Source organism: Ruditapes philippinarum, unplaced genomic scaffold (genome assembly GCF_026571515.1).
Source record: "Ruditapes philippinarum isolate M1 unplaced genomic scaffold, ASM2657151v2 ctg21704_1_1_1_1, whole genome shotgun sequence".
Classification (NCBI taxonomy): domain Eukaryota; kingdom Metazoa; phylum Mollusca; class Bivalvia; order Venerida; family Veneridae; genus Ruditapes; species Ruditapes philippinarum.
Window position 1 is genome coordinate 1,595 of NW_026860824.1, and position 24,996 is coordinate 26,590.

The following is a 24,996-nucleotide window of genomic DNA, read 5'->3' on the forward strand; positions in this document are numbered from 1 at the left end:
AGGTGAGCTAAAAAGCACAATGAACATGACCTGTACCGTCCGGGAACCGACCCTGGGTGACCCAATTCAAAGGCAAACACTCTACCTATTGAGCTAACTGAATGTCTTTTTATATGTAAAAACAACCATTGCTGTGTATTTGATTAGATACACTAAGTGAAAAAGTGACTTCCACCCAGGAAGGCTATATGTCCTACCACTGCAGTCAGAGGCAAATTGTGGCCCTGTGAGCTTTGATTGAAATTTCTTGGAAAAGAAAGTAGCAAATATGAGATGTACAATTTTCTTCTTTTTTTGTGTGAACTTTTGTATTTTCTAATGGAGACACAGAGCATACTGTTTGGTACTTGCGATTAAAGCCACTTGCACAAAAAGGAAGGTACAAAAAAATGAGTTGCCTAGTTTTGCATTATTAAAAACACTGGTTTACCTTACAATTTCATCAATTTTTATACAGAAGTCTTCTACGGAGATATTGTCAAGTTTGAATCTGATGCTGATATAGTAAAAGCATTCACGTTAAGAAAGGTACACAGTTCCCTTACCTTGGTATCATAATATAAAAGCAAAACAAAATTCATAGTTAAATATGAAGATTACATTCATGTTTTCATTGTTTTTTTTACACCAAACATTGCTCTCTCTAAATTTCAAAATAGCAATCGAAAATTTGGAGAGTAGCCAGTGTAAACAAATCTGGCAAAGGTAAAATGGTAAAACAGTGAATACTAGCACTCTCAGAGAGCACAACATTAAAGTTCTGCAATATTTTACGCTGCAATTAAATTCTCTCTTTGCAATATAAAAAGTTAAAAACACAATGCATTTATTTTAAGAGAGATTCAAACATTATTGAACAGTATCAGTACATCAGAAGAACAGCAAATACTGTGAATTCAGTTAATTTCGTGGGCATGAAATTTTTTTGTTTTGTCACGAAGAACATTTTAGTGGGTTCTTAAATTCGTGGAATATATATTTTTTCAAAATGGTAAAATGTAAATAATGTGATGCAAATGAAATTTCGTTGGATTTTAAATTTGTGCATTGATGTCACCTAACGACAAAAACCATAAAAATTAATTCCTCATGAATAATATTGATTTTGCAGTAATCTTTAGTTAAATTCAAATATGGCATAACTATGCCATCAGCAAAGGCAGATACATGTACTTGATTATATGGCTAAAGAGCACATGAAAGTAAAGCAATATTACATGTTACTTAATGCCTCCTGTCTTCATTATAAGTGAACTACAAGTTAGTTAGCAAATATTTTATAGACCAAAGCCGAAGGTTGAGGTCAGCTCATCTCAGATTGAGTAGGATAGCTGATTTATTTCACTAAATTCTAATATTTCCATTAACTTAAGTAAACAATACTCACAACACAGATTCCGAAGTAAACGTGTGACACTGTGACGAAGATACCATATCCTGTGAGAATATAGAATTCTAGAACACCGAGGCTGAGGAAACACACCGTTATTACGATAGTAAATAACGGAACTAACAACCAGTTGACTAGCTCACACCGTGTGTTGCTCATCTGTGCAATAATTAGCCGACACTGAAAAATAGTAGTACATTATACAATAGAACAAGCATCCGATAAAATACAGTCAATTATATGATATATCAAGTTTCACACTAAAATACAGTACATAACTGTGAATACATTTAATTTTGTGGGCATAACATTTTGTGGTTTTGTCATGAAGAACATTATCGTGGGTTCTTAAATTCGTGGACTGTCTATTTTTCCAAAAGGTAAATAGTGTGATGCAAAATTATCTTACAGCAGATGAAATGAAATTTCCTTGCTTCTTAAATTCTTGGATTGACCTTCATGTATCCAAGAAACTCACAAATTATAATGATTTTGCAGTATAACAAGAGGGCCATGATGGCCCTGAGGTCGCTCACCTGTATATAGGCCCCCCCCAACGTTGCAGGGCCAATTTAACCCAAGGGCTTTTATTTGCACAAACTTGGTAGACACCCATAAGAAGATGTTTCATGCTAAACATCTAAGCTCTTGCTCATTGGGCTTTTTTAAAAGAAGATTTTTTTTTAAGTTTTTACTATACACATATAGTTAAAAACAATGACACCCCTGGGGCCGGGCCAGTTTTGACCCCAGGGCTTTTATTTGAACAAACTTTGTAGACACTTACTAGAAGATGTTTCATGCTTAATATCTAAACTCTAGCTATTTGGGTTTTTTCAAAGAAGATTTTAAGTTTTTGCTATACACATTTTGAATTGAAGTTAAAAACAATGACACCCTTGGGGCCGGGCCAATTTTGACCCTAGGTCTTTTATTTGAACAAACTTTTTAGACACTCACTAAAAGATGTTTCATGCTTAATATCTTAACTCTAGCTTTTTGGGTTTTTTCGCGGTGCCAATTTTGACCCCAGGGCTTTTATTTGAACAAACTTGGTAGACACCTATTAGAACATGTTTGATGCTAAATATCTTAGCCATAGCTCTTTGAGTTCTTTAAAAGAACATTTTTTAAGTTTTTACTATATGCATATAGGGAAAATCAATGACCCCCCGGGGCGGGGCCAATTTTGACCCCAGGGCTTTTATTTGAACAAACTTGGTAAAAACTTATTAGAACATGTTTCTTGCTAAATATCTTAGCTCTAACTCTTTTGGTTCTTTAAAAGAAGATGTTTTTAGTTTTTACTATATGCATATAGGGAAAATCAATGACCCCCTGGGACGGGGCCAATTTTGACCCCAGGGCTTTTATTTGAACAAACTTGGTAGACACCTATTAGAACATGTTTGATGCTCAATATCTTAGCCATAGCTCTTTGAGTTCTTTAAAAGAAAATTTTTTAAGTTTTTACTATATGCATATAGGGAAAATCAATGACCCCCCGGGGCGGGGCCAATTTTGACCCCAGGGCTTTATTTGAACAAACTTGGTAGACACCCATTAGAACATGTTTCATGCTAAATATCTTAGCTCTAGCTCTTTGGGTTCTTTAAAAGAAGATTTTTTAAGTTTTTACTATATGCATATAGGGAAAATCAATGACCCCCCGGGGCGGGGCCAATTTTGACCCCAGGGCTTTTATTTGAACAAACTTGGTAGACACTCACAAGAAGATGTTTCATGCCAAATATCTAAGCTCTAGCTCTTATGGTTTTTCAAAAGAAGATATTTAAAGTTTTTTCTTTCGGTTGCCATGGCAACCAGAGTTCTGCATGGAATTAAATTCTTTGAACAATTTTTAAAGGTGACCACCAAAGGAACATTCCTGTGAAGTTTGGATGAAATTGGCTTAGTGGTTTATGAGGAGATGTCATTTAAAGTAAAAGTTTACAGACGGACGCCGGACGGACGCCGGACGAAAAGCGATCACAAAAGCTCACCCTGTCACTTTGTGACAGGTGAGCTAAAAATATATTGAATGACGTTTCCTAGAGTTTTCATGCAGATTAAATACAGACAGAATGAAAGCTGTTATAAATAATTTATGTAAATTGTGCACAATCTGAGAATATGGAAACAGAAATATTTTAAGTAAAAGTAGAAATGTATCCACAGGACATGGATGCCCTCACATTAAAATCTGCACAGATGGGCAGGCTAGCCTGGCACAATAATGGTTTTTAATTTTTTTTTGGGGGGGGTTACGTCACATCAACACAGTATAGGTCATATTGCGACGTTCCAGCTTTACTGGTGGAGGAAGACCTCAGGTGCCCTTCCATGCATTATTTCAGGCATGAACCGGCACCCTAGTAGAACCACAGACCTTTCGTAAGCTAGCTGGATAGCTTCCTCACATAAAAGAATCCAAAGTCCCTGTAGGGATATGAACCCACAGCGGTGAGGGGCAGGTGGTTTGAAGTCAACAACCTTAACCACTCGGCCACGGAGGCCCTCCAATAATGGTTAAAAAGCTGAATCAAAACACTTACAGCTATATTTGAGAATACTGTTCCAGTAGTGCAATAAAATATTCTAGGATGTTTTTGTATGATCTCGTATGACGAATACTTTGCCCACGTTATCATCAAAGCAAATAGTATGAAAGTTGATACTAGTGGGCGGAGAGACTCTGACAGACTTAACATCTTCCCGGTCTTATCTCTATATCCTCTGTAACATATATATATATAAATTATTTCAGTTTAAAGCTGCATGCCTCCAGATGACCCAAATATTTCAAGAAAATTAAACTTGGAAAAGCTGTACTATAATTTTAAGAAAAGTAAACAGATTAAAGATTCAAGTCATCATTTTATATTTATGTGCAATTAATGACTGTTTTTTTGCAGTATTTATCCCCATATTTCTACTGCGATTAAAAGTGACTGTATCTAAAAAAACAAACAGTGCAATCTGATTAAAACCAGCTCCTAAATAATGCTATGACAAAACCAACATAATGGGTCACGCAGTCTGATCAGGATCCATGCTGTTCGCTATCAGTTTCTCTACTTGTAATAGGGCTGGTAAGCGAACAGCATGGATCCTGATCAGACTGCGTGGATGCGCAGGCTGGTCTGGATCCATGCTGGTCGCAAACGCACTATGTTGGTTTTGACGTGACGCGGCTCATATTAGATCTGACATCCACCCATAGGTAGTCACCTACTCGTGGTCTTTCAAACAACCAATCATTGGCGAGGTTTCATTATTTTGAAGTGATGGGGTTTCTAGTTTTAACCCTTAGAAAACCAATACTGAGTAGTTAATTTTCACGATTTCGAGAACAAACATGACATTGTCCATATAGCCGACAGGTAAACTGGCAAAACATTCTTGCCCATTAAAAATTGAGTCTATTATTTCAAGTTGATTTGTTAAAAATAACTTCAAACATTTTTTTCTAACAAAAATTAACAATTTGTTTAACTTCCACGGACAACCGTATTTAGAATACTTCTTCTAATGCATATCTGTAAAAAAACAGTTTGATTGCATAGCTAAAAGTAGTTTTCTCTTAATATCCAAATTTTAAAGAAGGTGAAACATATACGGTGGTCATTAGATCTACATGGAATAGGATGGTCCCTTATGGTACCATTGTTCTTATTATTTCCAGCAAAATGTACAAATAAAAAGATCTTGTATTTATTATTTTATTAAATTGTGTTTAACTGTCGCATCTTGACTTCAAAATACACATGTCATTCATAGAATAACTCAATGATTTAAATTAGAAACATCTATGATCAATCAGCCATGTTTTGAACGGGAGCTTAAGGGGAGAGCACTATGATACCATGGTATGTAAATTGATGGCCCTTTTTGGCTTCATTAGAATTTTTTAACAGAATATGACGTCACTACAGTTTCAGCAGACGACCTTCACTTGTCAGAACATGAAATTATCAGCTTAACTGGTAAATATGGGGTACAATAAAGAAGTATTTTCAACACACCGCGGGCAGCTTTTGATTTTCATATCACATGACAGAAATTTATTTGAAATGAAAATATTTCTAACAATTTTTATTCGAATTCAAAAAGTAGCACTACCACTTTCACTTTAATGGTGAAAACAGTCAATTGGTGGTGTTCAGTGTGTAAAGAAACACATTTTCTGATTACACTGGAATGGGCAAGGCCACGGTACCTGCGGGGATACTATATATAAGTAGATCTGAATTTTAGTCAGATTGACAACCAGTGCAGACCAATATCATCAACACATCCATGCTGGTTGACGAGTGATCATAGTCGGCAATGATCGCTACTCAGTCTGTACTGGTTTTGAAATTTTCTCCTAAAAATGATTAATGGTTTTGTCCTCATTGAACAAAGGACAAGTCCATTTCAGATATTTTGAGGTAGTTAAGGTTAAATATAAACTATATGAAGATTGATTTTAAAGAGAAATTCAGGCTGTCAACCAGGTCTTATCCAAAATATAGGAGGAATATAGGAATATTTTAGCAGGAAATATAGGAGTTTTTGGACCATCTTAAGGCAAAAAAATAGGAGTTTTCAACTTAAATTGTTTAACTTACCAATGCTTATATAAATGTAAATTATTCTTACTTTTCCACATGCTGTTTCTACAATAAAATGTCTACCGTATAAGTGAAGGAAACCATTAGCAGGCTGTCCAGCACCTTCCAACATAAAATTAGGGCGAATTTTACAGTAATATTTCAGAAATTTTAGGGCTAAAATTAGGAATTTTAGGGTACGTAATAGAAATTTTAGGGCTAAAATTTGCAATTTTATGACTAAATAAACTAAGGTCCCAAAAGAACACGATGTGGGCTAACCTTTGCATATTTGACACAAAAGTAACTCACAAATAATGCTCTAGTTTGAGTTTAGTAATAGAGCAAAGGTGCTACCAGTGTGGACTCACTGGTCAACTGCCTCCCCTGCAGAAATGGTCATAGTCAAATCATGTTCAAACCATTTTTTTTTTAAATGGCTGAACATGTCAAAAAGAACATGTTCTACCTATGTTTTGGGAATGTTATAACCACAAGTGTCTAAAAGGAATTCTTATACAGTGAAATTCTTGCACAATGCAGCTTTTGAATCATAATTATGGACAAATGAAATTTTTTGTAAAAGTAGGTAAAAAGTAAAAAGGCATTTGCCTTAGTACAGTCATTTGAATAAATGGGAAACATCTATATTCAACACAAAGAATTGCACATCAAAAAAGTTCATCACACAGACCATTCAATTGCACTTTATCTAGATCACATAATTGCAAAATGTGTGTACATTGTAATTGGAAATGAGCTTTATATTACTGAACTGCCAAATTATTTTGAGTGTGATTAATTATATGAGTCTGCCTTTCCTAAATTGCACCAAATGAATGAAAGAACAAGAACTGAATGAAATTGATAACTTTGTGGCAAAATAAGCAATTTCTCCTACAAAGATACAAAAAGAATAAATAAGTATGAGGGAAAGAATTAATTTTTCAAAGTCTATGTTAACCCATTCAGTACTTTACAATGTTGTTTTGACATTATGCAGATTTAAATAAAAGAGTTGTGAGTAAACAAATTGTGCATTAATTTTTGACAACTATTTATACATGTTTTTAATTAAGATTTTGTTACAACAGCTTCATAATGATCATTTTCAAATATGATATGATTCAAATGGACCACTTCAGAAATTTGGATCAAATGAACAAACATAAAATTCAAGATATCTGGAGTTGGCAAAGCAGTGTCATATTCCAGAATAAGTGGACTCTTATGGTTATGATTTAAGTTTCAGGACAGTGATATGGTAGTGTTTTTGCTGTTAACTGTCAACATGATTATCAACAACTGCTTTGATTATGAAATAGCAATGTTACTGACATAGTCAAAGTAACTTTTAGTTTAAACGAAACCATTTCAATGTCATCAATTTTGAGTTGGCAAATCATGGCCAAATCATTTTTGACAATGTTCAAAACATGGTCGACTTTGAGTTATGTTTATAGGGTTACAAGTTATAAGTATGTTTAGTACAAAAGATAAAAAATAATTAGGAATTTCAGTGAAAAAATAGGGAATTTTTAGGAACTCCCTTCTAATTTTTCACTTTTTTAGGAATTTTAGGGATGCTGGACAGCCTGCATTAGCTTTAAACCACAGCATCAGCAGAAAGTTACAGCAATGCATGACCATCATCTGAATGGTCACCTGAAATAAATGTGACATACTGATGCACTGCTTTTCATGGTGACCATGCAGATGGCTATGTGGAGCACAGCAGCCTTGAGCATGTAATGTGATGCTGATGCAGGCATTCACATTCTCTTACCTGTAAAATTCAAAAGGCAGAAAGCAGTACCAAAATTTAAATCTCTTTGAATTCCTCGGCAATATCCTTTTTAAACAAGAGCGATCAGTAATCACATGTGTCGCCTCATGAAGGCAAATTTCATGTTGGGACAAATTTTGTGACAGACAGACAGACAGACGGACAGTGCACAACTAGACTTGGTACTGATCATTCCTGTAAAGTTTGGATAAAATTGCACCAGTAGTTTATGAGTAGTAGTCCGGACAAGCTTTTGCGTATCTGGCAACACACAGAAAAAAACACCTTTTTATCAAAGGGCCATAACTCGGCCAAAAATCATTCAACCGGAAAACCCGTGCAATATGCGCAAGGACTTGAGCTACAGATCAATCCTGTAAAGTTTCATTGAAATTGCATGAGTGGTATAAGAGAAGTAGTCCGGACAAACTTTAAAAATAAAAATTATTAAAGGGCCATAACTCTGACAAAAATCATTGAACCGGAAAATGCTGACAATATGCACAACTAGACTTGGTACTGATCATTCCTGTAAAGTTTGGATGGAATTGCACCAGTAGTTTATGAGAAGTAGTCCGGACAAGCTTTTGTGTATCTGGCAACACACAGAAAAAGAAACCTTTTTATCAAAGGGCCATAACTCGGCCAAAAATCATTCAACCGGAAAACCCGTGCAATATGCGCAAGGACTTGAGCTACAGATCAATCCTGTAAAGTTTCATTGAAATTGCATTAGTGGTATAAGAGAAGTAGTCCGGACAAACTTTAAAATAAAATTATTAAAGGGCCATAACTCTGACAAAAATCATTGAACCGGAAAATGCTGAACTAGACTTGGTACTGATCATTCCTGTAAAGTTTGGATGAAATTGCACCAGTAGTTTATGAGGTGTAGTCCGGACAAGTTTTGTGACGGACGCACGGACAGACAGACAGACAGACAGACAGACTGACAGACGGACAGACAGACGACGGAGAAGTGATCCCTATATGTCGCCACTACTCCGTAGAGGCGACACAAAAAATATAGGAAAAATATTCAAAATATAGGAGAATATAGGAAAAATAGGAGGTTTTTTAAAATATAGGATTCGGACCCAAAATATAGGAGTTTTATAGGAATATAGGAATTGGTTGACAGCCTGGAAATTTAAGTTCAATTGAACTGCCCTTGGATTTGCTCTCTTGAGGGTGTGCAGTAAGGAAGCATTGTATTTTGAAACTGTAAGTTATGCAAAATACTCCTTTTTGTATGTATCTTTAATTCAGCAATCATGTCACAATGTCTATTTGTATCAATCAAAATATACTTAAAACATTAACTTACATGTAAACATTCCAGATTGTTATTGGAAAGGAAAATCCAAAACCAACTGAAACAGAAAGATAAATTATGTGATAAAATAAATCTAACATACATGTATATGCATATAATGTGTTGTGAATTACCTCCCCTTTGATTGGGTTCTAAGTAACACAGACCTTGTCAAGTACAAATGAATGCATCTCAATTTAATATTTCAAGCACATGTTAACAGTATGGTAGATGCATCGAAGAAGACAAGAGTTACTGGAAAGTTTAGTCAAACAATACTATTCAATGTTCCAAGCCAGATTCTTTATGTTTTATTTATGAGTTTAAATCACACTGACAATGCAGCAATGGCCATATGTTGACTTTCAGAGCTTTTACCTATAAAGGAATACCTCAGGTGGGGTGCCCCTACATGCGATATTTGTCACATTGAGTGGTACCACCAAGTATAAGCTAGCTTCACAGCTTCCTTATATGAAAGAATTTAAAGTCATGATTTGAACCTACAGAGGTAGGGTGGGTGGCAAATGATTCAAAATTCATGATTTTAACCACTCAACCGTGAGGCTCCCTTCACAAAATTCAAACCTTAGGTATTATAAGAAATCAATTTGTGTTGCACGTAAATCTGTTTGAAGTGGCTGCATTACAGAGTGATTAAGGTGTCAGACTAGTAATCAACGGACTGCTGACCACGTGGGTTCAAACCCCGTCCAGGGGAAGCCGTTGTTTCCTTAAGAAATTTTTTTTACATTCATTGCTTAGCACTAGTTGGTTCCAGGAACAGATTCGAGAGTGTTTCAATAAGTTTATAGCTTCTAACACAATTGAATTAAAATAAATTTGTATAAACTAAATCAGAGAGAGAAATGTATTCATAGCTTATACTTACCATACATTATAATTTCGAAATATTCAGCACCAGAAAAACCAAATAATGTGAACTTCCAGAATTCGTATCCGGTGACAAATGTAAATAAATATAAACTAGTCATTGCCTGAAAAAAGAGAGGAAATAAATACAGATATTACTTAATAAATAGATTTAACTTCAATGATTTCTATATAACTGTAATATTTTAATATTTTCTTCAGTGCTTCAATATATAGTTGAATCTATCTATACATTTTCTCATTTAAGGAAAATGCCATTTTCAAGTCCAATTTGTAAACCAATCTGTTCTGGATACCATGAAGACAAGTGGATGAGACCAAGGTAGAGCTCAAACTCGAAGTCTGTAGGTTCAAAGCAGGCACTTTAAGCATTAGAAGAAAGCCTACCTTGTTACCATTCTTTGCAATTTATTATTTCATAGCTACGTATTTTACAATATAAATGAAAACTAGAGTGTGTTAATAAATGTTTTTACAAGTGGATGAAGCTTGGATTTTTAAAAAGAATATGAAACTCATATGTCCGTCCCTCTGAGCATTATTTCATGCATATGTAGATACTTGAGTAGAACCATTCACCTTTTCCAAGCCAGGTTATTGGCTTAATATTGCACTGTAATATTCCATCCTCATAAAGGTATTGAACAGTTACACTGCTGTGCTCAAGAGTTAAACATCAAATGATGCCGGGTCATGACAAAACCAACATAGTGCGTTTGCGACCAGCATGGATCCAGACCAGCCTGCCCCATTCCGCGAAGTCTGATCAGGATCCATGCCGTTTGCTATCAGTTTCTCTACTTGTAATAGGGTTGGTAAGCGAACAGCATGGATTCCTGATCAGACTGCGCGGATGCGCAGGCTGGTCTGGATCCACACTATGTTGGTTTTGTCGGGACGTGGCTCAAATAAACAAAGAGCAAAACCTACCACTTGACTTAGAATCATAACCCCACGGCAGGAATAATATGCCGGTGTTGTATTTTTCCCAGTGTGATATTATAAAGCAGAAATTCACTCCTAGTAGAACCAGGTACACTCTAACACCTCTACACCGTGTTCACCTCTACCGAACACCGAATACATGGCCACCGGAATAAAGAAAGATGCCCAGCTGTCAAGCCCATGGTCAAATAATTCACCGAGCGGGGAGCTTGTACCTGTACGCCTTGCTTGCTTTCCATCTATACCATCTGTATAACAGAAAAAGTTTACAAATTTTTTTACCTTCATAACAATGTGTGATAAATTTTACTGATGAAAAAAACTAATTGTAGAACCAGAATGCATCCACAGTAAACATTTGGTGTACAGTTTTACAGTCTAACCTGTATCAAGAGAAGCCTCGGGGGACAGCTCAAAATTGTATGGTAATACACGTTAAGTAGTATTCTAATCCTTCATGAAATCATTCCAAATATCATGTGTATAACATGTTTTTCAGTATTAGTGAGAAGTTAAAGCACCCCACCTCCAGATTCATGGTACATTTCATTAAAATTTTAAAAATGTATTTCAAAGTAAAATATTGTGAAGTGAACAAAGAAAATAATTTAAACATTGCAAACAGCACTTGCAATCCAAGCAAATTATCAAAAAGATGTCAAAATAAGCAAAAATAGCCCTTACTGCGATAGTCATGCAGTAGGAATATGGTGATAAAGACTGCAAAATCAGTCATGAATTGTACATAACATGATTTTTTTTTATCTTTTTACTTTTATTAAAATCTGAGTACATTTTGCTCAATTTTAATTTTCTTGAAATGTTTTGGCTCATCTGGAGGCATGCAGCTTTAAGTTTCAAGATAAGCAGTTGAGTTATTCTTCTTTTAATAAACTTTCATACCTTAAATAAACAGTAAATCATCAATTATTATACAAAATTATCAATATAAAAAATTTACACTTCATGACTTACCTAAAGTATGTGATAGGAAGTTATTTATAGCACACATAAGCCACACCCAGTTGGGTATGGGAGGATGCTCCGGATGGTCCCGACTAGAGGCATAAAAGTCAAGGTCATAGTAAATCATCGTGACAAAATTCAGCACCATTAGTAGAAATCCTGCCAATGTCAATACATTTGGTGCAATCCATAATGGAACAAACTGCGAATAAAATAAAAAGAAATAAAAGCTTCATTTTCTAGTAGATAATTGTCAACAATTACTGAACATGCACCTTAAAAAAGCAACCTCAAATCAGGTGTCTAATTTCCAGTGCAGAGTGAACATTGAAGAAGTCAAGGTTGGAAGTTTAATTCTTTTATTTTGGTAATATGTAGAATAATTCATCAAACATAATGATACCATATTTGGACCTAAATGCAAATTTCATAAATCATTTGAATCAATGGTGGTTGACAATTAAATGGTACAAGAATTTGTTTAAACATATTTATTTTAGCTTGGTTGTTATAAGTTCTTGCAACTAATATTAATCACTTTCGAGTCTGCTTCTTGGAACTAACCAGTTACTGGTGTCATATGAAGGTTGTGATCAGGGCAGGGCTCGAACCCGTGATCCCTGAGTTGAGAGGCGGACACCTTAACCACAAGTTTACCACTTACCAAGAATTCAAACTTATAAATGACTTGACAATGTAAAACAAAAAGGCATGACCTAGGACTCATATTCTAGAATTCTATGTTCATAGAACAAACACACAACAGGGCTTATTAAATTTTGACCTGACACACGAGATCAACCAGCACATCTATACATCTAATCATGGTCTGATCATCGTCTGCACTTTACACCTAAAATTCATGAATGGTTTTGTCCAGACAGAAAGATGGACAAGTCTATTTAAGATATTTAGAGCAGTGAGGATCATTGCAAATAAAGGAGATAAAATCCTTATGACATACATACAAACTTTGTACTAACTGTATTAACCTACTGCAATGATAACCTAGATTAGATATGTCAAAGTGTCGGGTCAAGCTAGGTCAGCATCCTGATTAAGAAGTACCAAGCTAAGTTGGTTACACAATTATGTCAATTACCTGATTAATAAGTATCATCATGAATTAGATAGCCTATATATTTACCTATAGTTAACATGCAATTGGCAACCTTTGACTTATCATGATTTTAATGACTTCTATATTTAGAAGAGAGAGATAAAACAAAGTAAATGTGCATCAGGTGATGAATTAAGCATTTAAAACAAGCACTTTCAAATGTAAAATCAAGATTACTTCCTGTTTTCACAAGAATGCCACAAGTTAAAATATATAGGTTCCCAAAGAGGTACAATGATCAGAAGTAGCCAGTGCTTGTAATCGCAAGACAATGTACATACCAAATTGTATAGACTCGCAAGATATGTTACAGTGATATCTTTATTCCACTGTGACTCTGAATACTAGGATGCCATGTAACTATAGGGAATGAGATTCCATTAGAAACATACTGACTGTATTGCTTTAGACTCTCAAAATAATTTATATTTTGTAAAAAGACATTTTAACCATTCATTTCTGCGAAATATATCCACTAATTGATACTACATGTATATACCAGAAACCTTATCTCCTTGGCATTAAACATATATTACATGTATATATCTTACCATATAAGGAAACTGGGTTGTTGATTTCAAAACATTTTTGATTTATTTCAGTGTATTAAGAAATACAGTGCTTATAAATTTGCTCAGTTCAGTATTTAAAATAAATCACAAGATCCTTATCTGGGATTCAAACCCCAGACCTCTCGCTTCTAAAGCGCGCGTGCAACCCCTTGACCAAAGGGAGGTTATGAGACATCAGCCTGAAGCAAACCATATTATTCTAAATTTGGGTTAATCATTATTAATTTCAAGATATCTTGTTCACAAACCTGTTGTTTAACACTGATGTAAATAATCATGTCCCCGTCCTAGAGACTAGTCAACATCCTTACTTTTTTTTTAAGAAAGTTTAAATAACAAAAGTTCATTTAGATGATCACAATAATATGAAGCTTTACGGGAATAGCCGAGCAATTATCATTGATTAAAATGATATTCATCCGCGTAACAAAATTATTTGAATCTATTACTGGTAATTTGCGGAAATGTTACAAGATAAGAATTACACAATATTAGAAATCTTCAATCAATCAGGAACTATTTTTTCTTCTTTTAGAGGTTTGAAAATAATGTGCCCGTCATTTGACAATCTTTACGCAGTGATCTCCCCTTAATTTTTTGGCATTTAGAAGTGCACTTATAAAGGGCAGTAACCGCTTAAAGGAATTCGTGATGGACTACTTTTGGATTTTGCAAATAAGCATATCAGGGTCTAAAATTTCGCTACCATTATTAATGTTTGGTCTGACAACCCAAACAAATAATTATGGACAATGCCCATCACTTTTCATTTGGTTTCTGGGAGAGAGCATTTTATCAAGGACACAAAAAAAGATTGCATTCTGTGAGAAGTTGTTTATGTAGAATTTGTTTTAATTATTTTCGTGTGTTTCACTTCCATTATTCTTTTTATTAGAATTTATTTTAGCTCAAGTGTAAAGGAAACTTTAAGCTTTATAGACACACTCTCCAACTAAGCCACTCTTGAACCAACCAGTTCTAAACTTTCTTGCTCAAGGAAACAACAACTTGTCCTTGACAGAGGCTAGAAATTTTTACATTGTACATTTGATATTCATACATGTTTAACTCTTAGAGGGTATACAGTGTATAATTTTCAAACACACAAGTAAAAGCTGTCCAGTCAGCTTAATAGGAAAAATGTTTTACTGTGAATCGAGCAACCCAGGTTCGATTCCCAGACGGTGCACTCTGGTCACTTTCTTGTTGATTGGTCATTTGCACTGTACCTCTGCTCTGGCATGTACAGAAGTTACTAGTTCAAAAGTGGAGGCAACAAGTACTGATGATAAACTACTTGACGGCCTGCCCAGGAACAATGAGGTGGCTGAACTGTGCACTGGTTAATTCAATGTGGTTTACTCACGCCCGTTTAACTCACAACGAGTGAAAAATGTCCATCGGTTAAAATGTTGTGAGCAACTTCCGTTCCTCGTTGTGAGCACCCTTCTTTGACGTGTGACACGATAACCAAGGTGAGTTTTTCATTATTTTTGAAGATTACAGACATTTGTATAAAAATATCGGAATGCAGTTAGCTAGCGATGTGTTTTCCGAGTATGCACATGTAAAGATATTGCCTGTTGGTGGACAATTTGAGGGAAATACCGTGCGACGCAGTCACTCGGGGTAGCAGGAAAACTGGAGTAAACGGCTCTTTGGACCTAATTTTACATTGAAAACGTCGATTCTGGTGACGTTTTGTGCATTCTAACCTAAAAACAGATGCCCACAAGGCTTCAGCGTAAATTATTATCTGAAAGTCTTCGTAGAAACGAAGATATACCCTTTTTTGCTTTAATCCTCGTTGTGAGCACCATAACCTCGTTGTGGGCAAGACAAGCGCAGTGCGTGTATAGTTTTAATATGTAATTCAGATGGTGAAAATATAATTTTTAATCTACCACAGCAATGAAAACGTTTTTGCACAGCAGCATTTCTTTGCAAGACGTTGTGCATACCCAAAGGGAGGCACATTAGTTTTGAACGGTCCGTCTGTCAGTCCGTCAATCTGTCCGAAAACTAAACATTGGCCAAAACTTCCTTATTAGTAAACGGATTTGATTCATATTTGAACACAACATCTCTTAACACAAGAACTTCCTACGGACCTGTATTTTTTTTACCTTGGCCCCTGAATGGCCTTTACCTTGAAGGTCAAATTTTCCAAAACATTTGAGATTGACCATAATGTCCTTGCATAATGTTTAGGCACAACACATCTTTGGACAAGGCCTTTCAGGTATCCTATACACTTTTGACCTTGACCCCTGAATGACCTTCACCTTAAGGTATTAGGACACTAATGGGCACTATCAGGAACTAAAATATTGACATCATAGGTCAGATTTATACCTTAAAGTACACCTGTATGCAAAATTTAAACAAAGTTTACCATGCGGAAATCAAGTTATGGCCACTTTTCTGCACTCAAGCTATGATGTTATGAGGGCTCTTTTTTAGAAATTAGGAACCTTTAAATAATCTGCAATAACATTCTAATGAAAAATGTTTTCCCAATATTTTTTGGTTAGAAACAAATAGTACCATTCAGCTAACAATCCACATAAGCAAAATTATGGTTTCTACTTAAAATTTATGAAATCTGTATAAAAATGTTACCCTATCCCACCCATTTTTACCACATGTCTGACCATTTTTCTACTTAGGGAGCCTAATTTAAAAAAATTCTTAAAATTTACCCAAATGAGTGCCTGTTTTCAAAGTTTCCCTAAACTTTTAAAAAAGTATATTGGTTGATCTTGTAAAATATGAAATACTTTTACTGTCTAGTTTTGATTATATTACACTTTGAAAAATCAGGTACCATATTTATTACTAGATTTAGCATAATTTAGCCAATAAATACCTTTATATTTAAAGATCAAAATTAAACATTTTTTTCTTCAAATGGGACATGAGAGATACATAAATAATTTAAAAAAAAAAAAAGAAAGAAAGAAAAAGTTGACCTTTCTGGGGATTGAACCCATGGCCCTCATTTTCAATGTAGTTAACAGTAGTTCTAGCCTATTTGAAAACTCTTCAAAGCAGAGGTAATGCATTAGGATGCTAATACCTTAAAAATTGGTCATAACTTCCTTATTAGCATACGGATTCTACTCATATTTTGAAACGACACCCTTTTAGGCAAGACCTTCAAACTGATCTGTATTTCTATTATCCTGTACCCTGAATGACCTTCTAGAACATCTAAAAACTTAAACATTGGTCATAACTTCTTTATAAGTAAGTGGAATTAGTTCACATTTGTCATAACTTCTTTATAAGTAAGTTAAATGAGTTCATATTTGGACACAATGCCCCTTTGGACAAGACCTTCCAACTGACCTATATCTATTTCACCTTGACCTTGAATGACCTTCACATTGAAGATCTAACTGTCCAAAAACAAATAATCTATCTGGTCCATAAGTCAAAGGACAAAGCACCACTTCAGGGCATTGTCAACTTACCGTGATAGTTCTTGCTTTACATAACTTGGTCAGTCTTCAGCTCATGTGTATCACACAGATTGTGAAATTGTTGAAATATTCATAAACTCCCCGTGATGTTCACTCGTACCACACTAGAGTATACGAAATAAAATAGCTGATTTACCTCCACTGATTAGTTCTTCTGTTAATCTGATGATTTGCGAATATGAATAATAATTTTCAAGAAAGAAAAAGAAGAACTATTTCAAAGAAAAGCTATTGTACAAAAACGTTTTGATTGCTGTTGGTAGATTGAAAATTGTATTCTTGCCATTTGAATTACATATTTAAACCAGACAAGCACTGCGCTTGTCTTGCTCACAACGAGGTTATGGTGCTCACAACGAGGATTAAAGCAAAAAAGGGTATATCTTCGTTTATATGAAGACTTTCAGATAATAATTTACGCTGAAGACTTTTTGGCATCAGTTTTATGTGAGAATGCACAAAACTTCACCAGAATCGACGTTTTTAATGTTAAATTTGGTCCGGAGAGAAGTTGTCTCCAGTTTTCCTGCTACCCCGAGTGACTGCGTCGCACGGTATTTCCATCAAATTGTCCACCAACAGGCAATATATTTACATGTGCATACTCGGAAAACACATCGCTAGCTAACTGCATTTCGATATTTTTACATAAATGTCTGTAATCTTCAAAAAATATGAAAAACTCACCTTATTTATCGTGTCACACGTCAAAGATGGGTGCTCACAACGAGGAACGGAAGTTGCTCACAACATTTGAACCGATGGACATTTTTCACTCGTTGTGAGTTAAACGGGCGTGTTACTGATGTGATCCGGAGTGAAAACTACCAACACCACCACCACACACAAGTATTACATGTATATTTTACATGTTATTGAATTTGTTACATACCTAAAGTCAGTGTTGTGTCTAAATTATTCAAGTAATGTGGTGACAACACGGTCACCATTTATTCAATTCCTCAAATAACAAGTGTTAAATATCAGGAAATAAAGACAAGCACTTGTTAACATCATTCAAATGTCAGAAGAAAACAGCCATTCTATCATTTAACCTTATTATCTCTGCTTGAAATTAAAAGCCTGTTTTATATATGATGTGTTATAAGTGTTTAAGTGTTTTTGTAAATTTTTTTTAAATGCTTGATAAAAAAGTATTTTTGTTCCTTGTTTTCAACCTTAGAAAAGAAAGTAGTTAAAATTCCTATGTATCTTTTTATGTAATATATTCTTTTATATTTATAATTCTAATAGACTATGTAAAGAAAATGTCCATTTTCAAAAATCAGGAAAACCAAGTCAAATATTTCTAATCGGCTGTTAAATAAAAAGGGTACTGGAAGGTTGGGAGACCAGAAGCACAAACTTTTTTTCTGGCCTTGTTCCTGTGATTTGTGTGAAAAGAAACAACCTTGTTTCTCAATTCTCATCAATTAGTATTATATTTATTTTTAAAGTGATTGAGATACTTTGAAACCCCGAAAATGAGGAGTTTTTCCATCTAATCCAGGGGTACAAATCACTCTTTTAAAAATGTAGTCTACAGGGAAGCTGTAGCAGGGAAAAGATTGTTTAAACGGGGATTAGACAGGACAAACCAACATTTTGTCACCTTAGAACAGTAATGGATTAACGTTTATTAAATTATATAAGGAGTTACCCCGTTACGCCACTAAGATGACAATTTGTCATTTCCAGATAAAATCTATTGCAGGGGATATTGTACAGCATCTGTTGTAAAACATGGTACCCACCTTAACAACTCTGTTCCAGAATGGATGCATGACATAGTTAGACAATGGATTGGTATCCACGGCATTATACTGAAATAAAAACAAAATATAAAATAATTATATAAAATACATAAGCAAAAGCTCATACGGTCAGTATTGTAAAACGCAACTTTGTGGTATTGCAAATTTGCAATGCACTTAATCAAAGCTGCCAGGGGAGACAACATGCTTAGCTATTCTAAAACATGACAATAATGATAACATAAATTAATCAAGGAAAGTAAAAGTTATAATAGACAATTATAAATATATTGCTCTATTAACATAAGGAAATTTAATCTAAACCATTGTACATTCTATAATATGCCAGAAATCCAAATACATAAAATAAAGGTATTGGCACAATAATCTAGAGCAAAATGAAGTTGTTGGACACATTTCTATTTAGAATATTACATTACAATGTAATTTTATGAACTTCAAATATTTTGTTTCGAGACCATGGGAGAAAGAGAAATAATTCTAAGAAAATAAAAGATACGGTAACCAAAATATTTTATTTTGATTCGCATCATATATCAATGCTTAATAAACAAAACAAGTGAGAAAGAAACATATTAATTATTTTTCTAGAAATATGATATTTTAGAATTATGGTGGTTTTGTGGAACTACTGGTTCGGCGAACTTAATTTATGAACAGGTGCGAAAGTGGTTTTGTCAATCTTATTTTATATAGTAATTAAAGGCAAAGTAGCCTGGTTCATGTATATAAAGTGGTTTTATCATCAATATGTTTGTTGTAATCAAATTATGACACAAAATTTCAATAATGAATAGAATATATTGTAGAAGTATGTCTATATATTATACCTATTTTGATAATGATTTTTTCATTATTTGATTAATTAGTTTTGAGAGAAAAAATTAAATAGTATAAAAAAAAAAAATTATATTGGAGCCTTATTCGACGCCTTGGACAAGTGATGAGGTGACTTATTCCCAACTTCTTGTTTGTTTAATCATATTTTATTGCTAAATTATGCATGTAAATATACAGAGAAACAAATTGATTTCGAAATAACAAATAGCAAAAGGGTTGGGCCCAAGTTCTTACAACATTAGCGATCGGCCCTCCCAACTACTGAGATTATGTAGCCATATTTCAGGAATAAGATCCAACAACTTTAACGACAGGATTTATGAGGACGATTTTTAAGTTTTTATACAGAGTGATGAATAAAGATTAAAAACAGATTGTTGTTGTTTATTACGTAAAAATCATGGTAGATTTTCTTTAATTGTTTATATAGAGATGAATAAAGTATTTTAAAAAGATGTGTTGTTTATTCTGTACAAAATCATGGCACAATTTGTTCTTATTTTAGATTAATATTTTTATATGTTTTTTGTATTTCCTGTTTTTGTGTATATATTTAGATTATAAAATACATAATTAATTTTTTCTCTTCCAGGTTTTATTTTTCTGTGTATAATGTCGATTTTATTCCGATTAATAACATTGGTCCTTCTTTTTCAGCTTTTACCATTTTTGAGTACAGTTTAACATAGATTATAAAAAATGTTTTCATATTATACAGGCTTCACTTAATGTGTATATATATTTGTGTTAATTTTAAATCATTTTTTTCAGGCTTTACTTATATACGTACATGTATATATTTTTATGATGTTGTTTGTTTACTGAGATCTTTTGTATTGAGTTATGCTTTTATGTAAATATAACTATTATACTAAAGAAAAATATTAAATAAAAGGTTTAAATTTTCAATATATTGTCTTTAATTGCATAAAAATGTGTGATATGACATACGATAATTGACGTGCCCAGTATACAATAGATATTTTTTGCACTACATAAATTAAGTTCGCGGAAACCACAACCTTATTTATTATATAAGATTAGTTGGTCAACCGGTAGTTCGATGAAACCACTCTCAGCCGATATTTTATGTCTAACCGGATCAGGCATTTTCACCAGCCTGTTTTACTGGCTTCATATAAATTTCTTTTCATTATTTTTCGGCTGCAAACAAATCAAAGTTAGTAGTTAGTAACAAGAACAGAGATCAAATGGTACAAATTAAGACAATTGTGTTAAACATGAAGTAAAATATTGCCAAGCTAAAACTGTCCAATTGGGACGAGTAAACTAGGGGGCGAATTGATTGTCAATAAAATCAATAAAATAAAACAGTTGTTAATAGAGATTAAAATGCATGACGTGTGAACTTGTAGAAACGTCATAAAATCACAAATGAAAATCTCGTTTTCTGCCATACTTACTTTGTATTTATCAAAACCGTCTAATATTTCTTTTGACAGCACACAGGATTTTGCCATGTTTGTTCGATTGTTGTTGTTGTCGCTGAGAGCTGTCAACTTCCGGTGAAAACATAAGAAAATTTATTAATTATAAATACAATTAATCTTGGGAATAAAGTAATCAAATGACTGAAGATGAACGCGAAGCTGTTGAATCATTATTTTGTCTGCCAGGGGAATGTGAATTTCAAGGTGACATTGTGTTTATTTGATAGAATTTTATTTTATTCTTCGTTAAAAGTGAAATAGTAGTCGGATAGGAAGTGCTGTCTGTGTTTTTAATAATCAATTGAAGTGTCAACCCCTAGTACGAATCCTATGTAGTTAATAATTGTATCATAGTTTGGGGATCATACAGTTGAAAATGTGTCAGAGTTAAATCGTATACATATACATTATGCACAGACACTTGGGGTGTGGAAGCTTAAAACGCCTTTGAAATCCAAATAAAAGGTATATTTGTAAATCCCAGCACATGTACTGATCATATATATATAAAAAAACTTAATATAAGCCGTTTTGAAAAAATTTCATATTTCACCGTCTATAGTGTATTAGATTCTATTATAGACATTGAAATATGATTTTTTTCAAAACGGCTTATATTAATTAAGTTTTCTTGATATATATTATCAGTACATGCACTGCTTCGATTGACAAATATACATTTTATTTGGATTTTAAAGGCGTTGTTAGCCTAATTAATTTGGCGTGCACGGTTTGACCCATTTTACAGACTTTTTTTTTCTTACTGTCAAACCGTTACGCCTAATTTTAACTGTCATTTTTACGCACGGAAAATCTACCGGTAACACTATCGATAGTTTGGACTGTTTTTTACTGCTTAAACCTGAAAGTAACTTCAATTACCTCTAAAGATCAATAGAATATAAATTTTAGTACAAACTTCTCCTAGAAAAAATAGTAGATTGTACCTGTCTTAACGCATACATGCGATTTATTTCAAATTTGTACTGTCTACTATATCTTAGGCGGACATGTTATGACGTCATCGTAAAAAATCGATTCCGTGAAAGCTGGTAGTAGCTACCAGTGTGTCTAGCAGGTAAGTGTGGGTTACGCATGAAGATTAAATTAAACGAAATATCGGGGGAAATAAATCTATTCATAATTTTTTAATAAATATGTGCATTATCAAATACTATTGAAAAGTATCATTGTATTTAACCTAAAATGCAATGGTTGCAAATAGGCTCTGTACAAGTACTGTTGTTTAATATTTTTTAAATATTTTAATCCATATACTCAACATTTATCAATAGGTGGTTTGCCTTCTTGTTTACTGCTAATGACTGCCAAATGTCACTCTTGGATAAAATACTGACTTCATTTATACATGCATATTTATATGATAATTAAGAACGTAAAAGAAATATTGAAGGAAACTATTTGAAATACACTTCAAATTATTCAGTATTTGTACAAATAATATTTCAAGAGCTCTTTTTCACCGATTGCCGATATATAATACCAAATTAAACCTATTGATAAAGTTAAATGTCTTCTTGACGTACTTTATTAATTTACTAAAAAGGAATTTTATTGTGATCCAGCCATATGCTGTGTAACTAACTACTAAGGAAGGGTCACATATTTTAATTGAAATAAATTTTAAGTAGAGGATATTAAAAAAAAAGTCATTGAGAAGATCAGAATTTTCAAATGAACAGATTAAGAGACTTATAAATGTATAAGGTGTATGTCTTGTTGTTTCATACTGTTTTGGTGACACTTTTGTTTGTGTCCCTTGTTGTTTTCTCGTCTATGGTAAGTTTCTTCCCTTTGCCCCTAGTTTTATTTCGCCCCCTCCCCCGAATTTCCTATCCCCTTCCCCTGTGCTCGTTAACTTAGTGGTCCTATTAATCATTCATTTATTAATTTTCTTTGATTTCCTTCTCAAGTACATTTTAGTGATAAGTCTGCCCGTGCTCTCTCTTGCGCCCTCTCCCGTTTTAATTTAGGATCCTCCTGGGCTCCTTGCCAATGGTTCATGTTCCTGGGTCGTGTGGGGTTTGCGTTCATTGAACGCCGCCTTTCCTTGTTCACCTTGTTTATCATATTGTATACATGTATACCGAACCGTAACAAACAGATAATGATTATCAATACAAGGTTCGGCAAGCAAGCAGAAAAATGTAAAGAAACAGAAAAAACTTATCCACATTCATGTATCAATCCTCCAAAAAACCCCACCAAAAACGCCTGAAACTGCAAAATAGAAACATAAATACACAGGAGTGCCAAAGACGGCTCTGGTAGGTTCAAGTGCTCCCTTTCGCCGGTTAAAACAGAATTGATCACTTAAACATAATAATGTTGAAAATTTTTTAATCAACATCCACAGATGTTGTACATAATACGGCGGTAATCATGGATCTTTCAATGTGACACATTCGAGGTGCCGTTCAACGGGAACTAGATAACATGGAATTTTTAATGGTATCAGAGGTTTTGGTGCCTTTTGCGACAGTCGTTCCAACATTTCTCCCATCTGTCTTACATTGTTATGCTATTCAACATCTAAATAACGGTCACTAAATTTCCGCTTGCTGTGTTTTTATCATAAACCCCCGTCAAATCTGTGCGACAATGGTATTTTACTGAGGACTGTCTGAAATTCCATTTTATAGTTAGAAATTTTAAGATTTTTTTTTCAGAGTTTTTAAGTTATTTTTGGTTGTTTTGAACTTCTTCCCATACACAACCGTCCTCAATTTCTTTTAAAGATAATAAACTAGAAATTTATATGGAGTGTAATATAAATTGAAATTCTTCTTTGCTTCATCATGTATAGTATAATTATAATTCATTAAGATGTACCTACAATTACATTGTATTTTCGTATGTGGGAAATCATGGCAGGGTTATAATATAAAAAGGTAGTTCAGAAATTTCACCTAATGATCACAGATGTTAAAAAATCCAACTTAATAATATCTAATTTGACAATTTAAACGGACTTAAATGCAGTATGATCTGACATCGGACATCATAAACTATTTAATTTCTAAGTAAGGTTATCATAATTTCCTTTACACATTCTCTTTTTAATGCTGAAATATTTGTGTGTGAATAAAAGAGTTATTCCTGCAATAATTCATATAAATAACATAAACAAATTGTATAATAAAGCTTGGCAAATACAATCGATTGCCACCGATACCTGTGTTACACCATGGATTTTACCAGTGTTTACAAATTTACCATGACACCGCTTTCCAATATGGCCGCTTTCAATAATTTTCAACGATTAAAAAAATTAAAGTGGAATATTTAGACTTCTGTTCGACTTTGAAGTATGATAATTTGGAACCTTGCATAAAAAACGATTCTCTTTCAGGTAATGTAGACCGTTTCTTTGAAACTTTTCTAGTTTTCGCTCCCAACAACTTCTAATTGGGAAGCGTCCGTGCATAAAAATGGGCTATTCCAGAAAATATCCGCACCCCCCCTATAGAAGAGGTCTGAGATGAAAATACCCCCCCTAGGACAAACACTCAAAATGACCCCCTTGGACAACCTTAAATGTAAGATTTTTGCCCAAAATAACCCAATGGACAACCTATGGAAGAGACTTTTGATCAAAGTGCCGTCCTTTTGACAACCTATGGAAGAGACTTTTGCTCAAAATGACCCCCTTGGACAAAAAATTTTCAATAATCCCCCATTGACAAACTGCTGAAAATTGACCCCCTAGGACATCTTCCATAGGTATATTACTATTAAAAATAGACCCCCTGGACAACCTATGGAAGAGACTTTTGCTCAAAATGACCCCCTTGGACAAAATTTTTCAATATCCCCATTGACAAACTGCTGAAAACCCCCT

General features: G+C 33.9%; 1 protein-coding gene across 1 annotated transcript; it reads right to left on the bottom strand.

The window, feature by feature from the left end:
• Positions 1–379: 379 nt before the first annotated feature.
• LOC132713492 (ethanolaminephosphotransferase 1-like) lies at positions 380–21,456 on the bottom strand. Its single transcript, XM_060696120.1, is given in 11 exon segments — positions 380–545; positions 1,388–1,570; positions 3,946–4,126; positions 9,099–9,144; positions 9,979–10,084; positions 10,911–10,922; positions 10,924–11,024; positions 11,027–11,173; positions 11,901–12,093; positions 18,823–18,891; positions 21,108–21,456. Coding segments are annotated over 11 exon segments (1,176 nt in total). The 5' UTR covers positions 21,165–21,456; the 3' UTR covers positions 380–464.
• Positions 21,457–24,996: the final 3,540 nt, after the last annotated feature.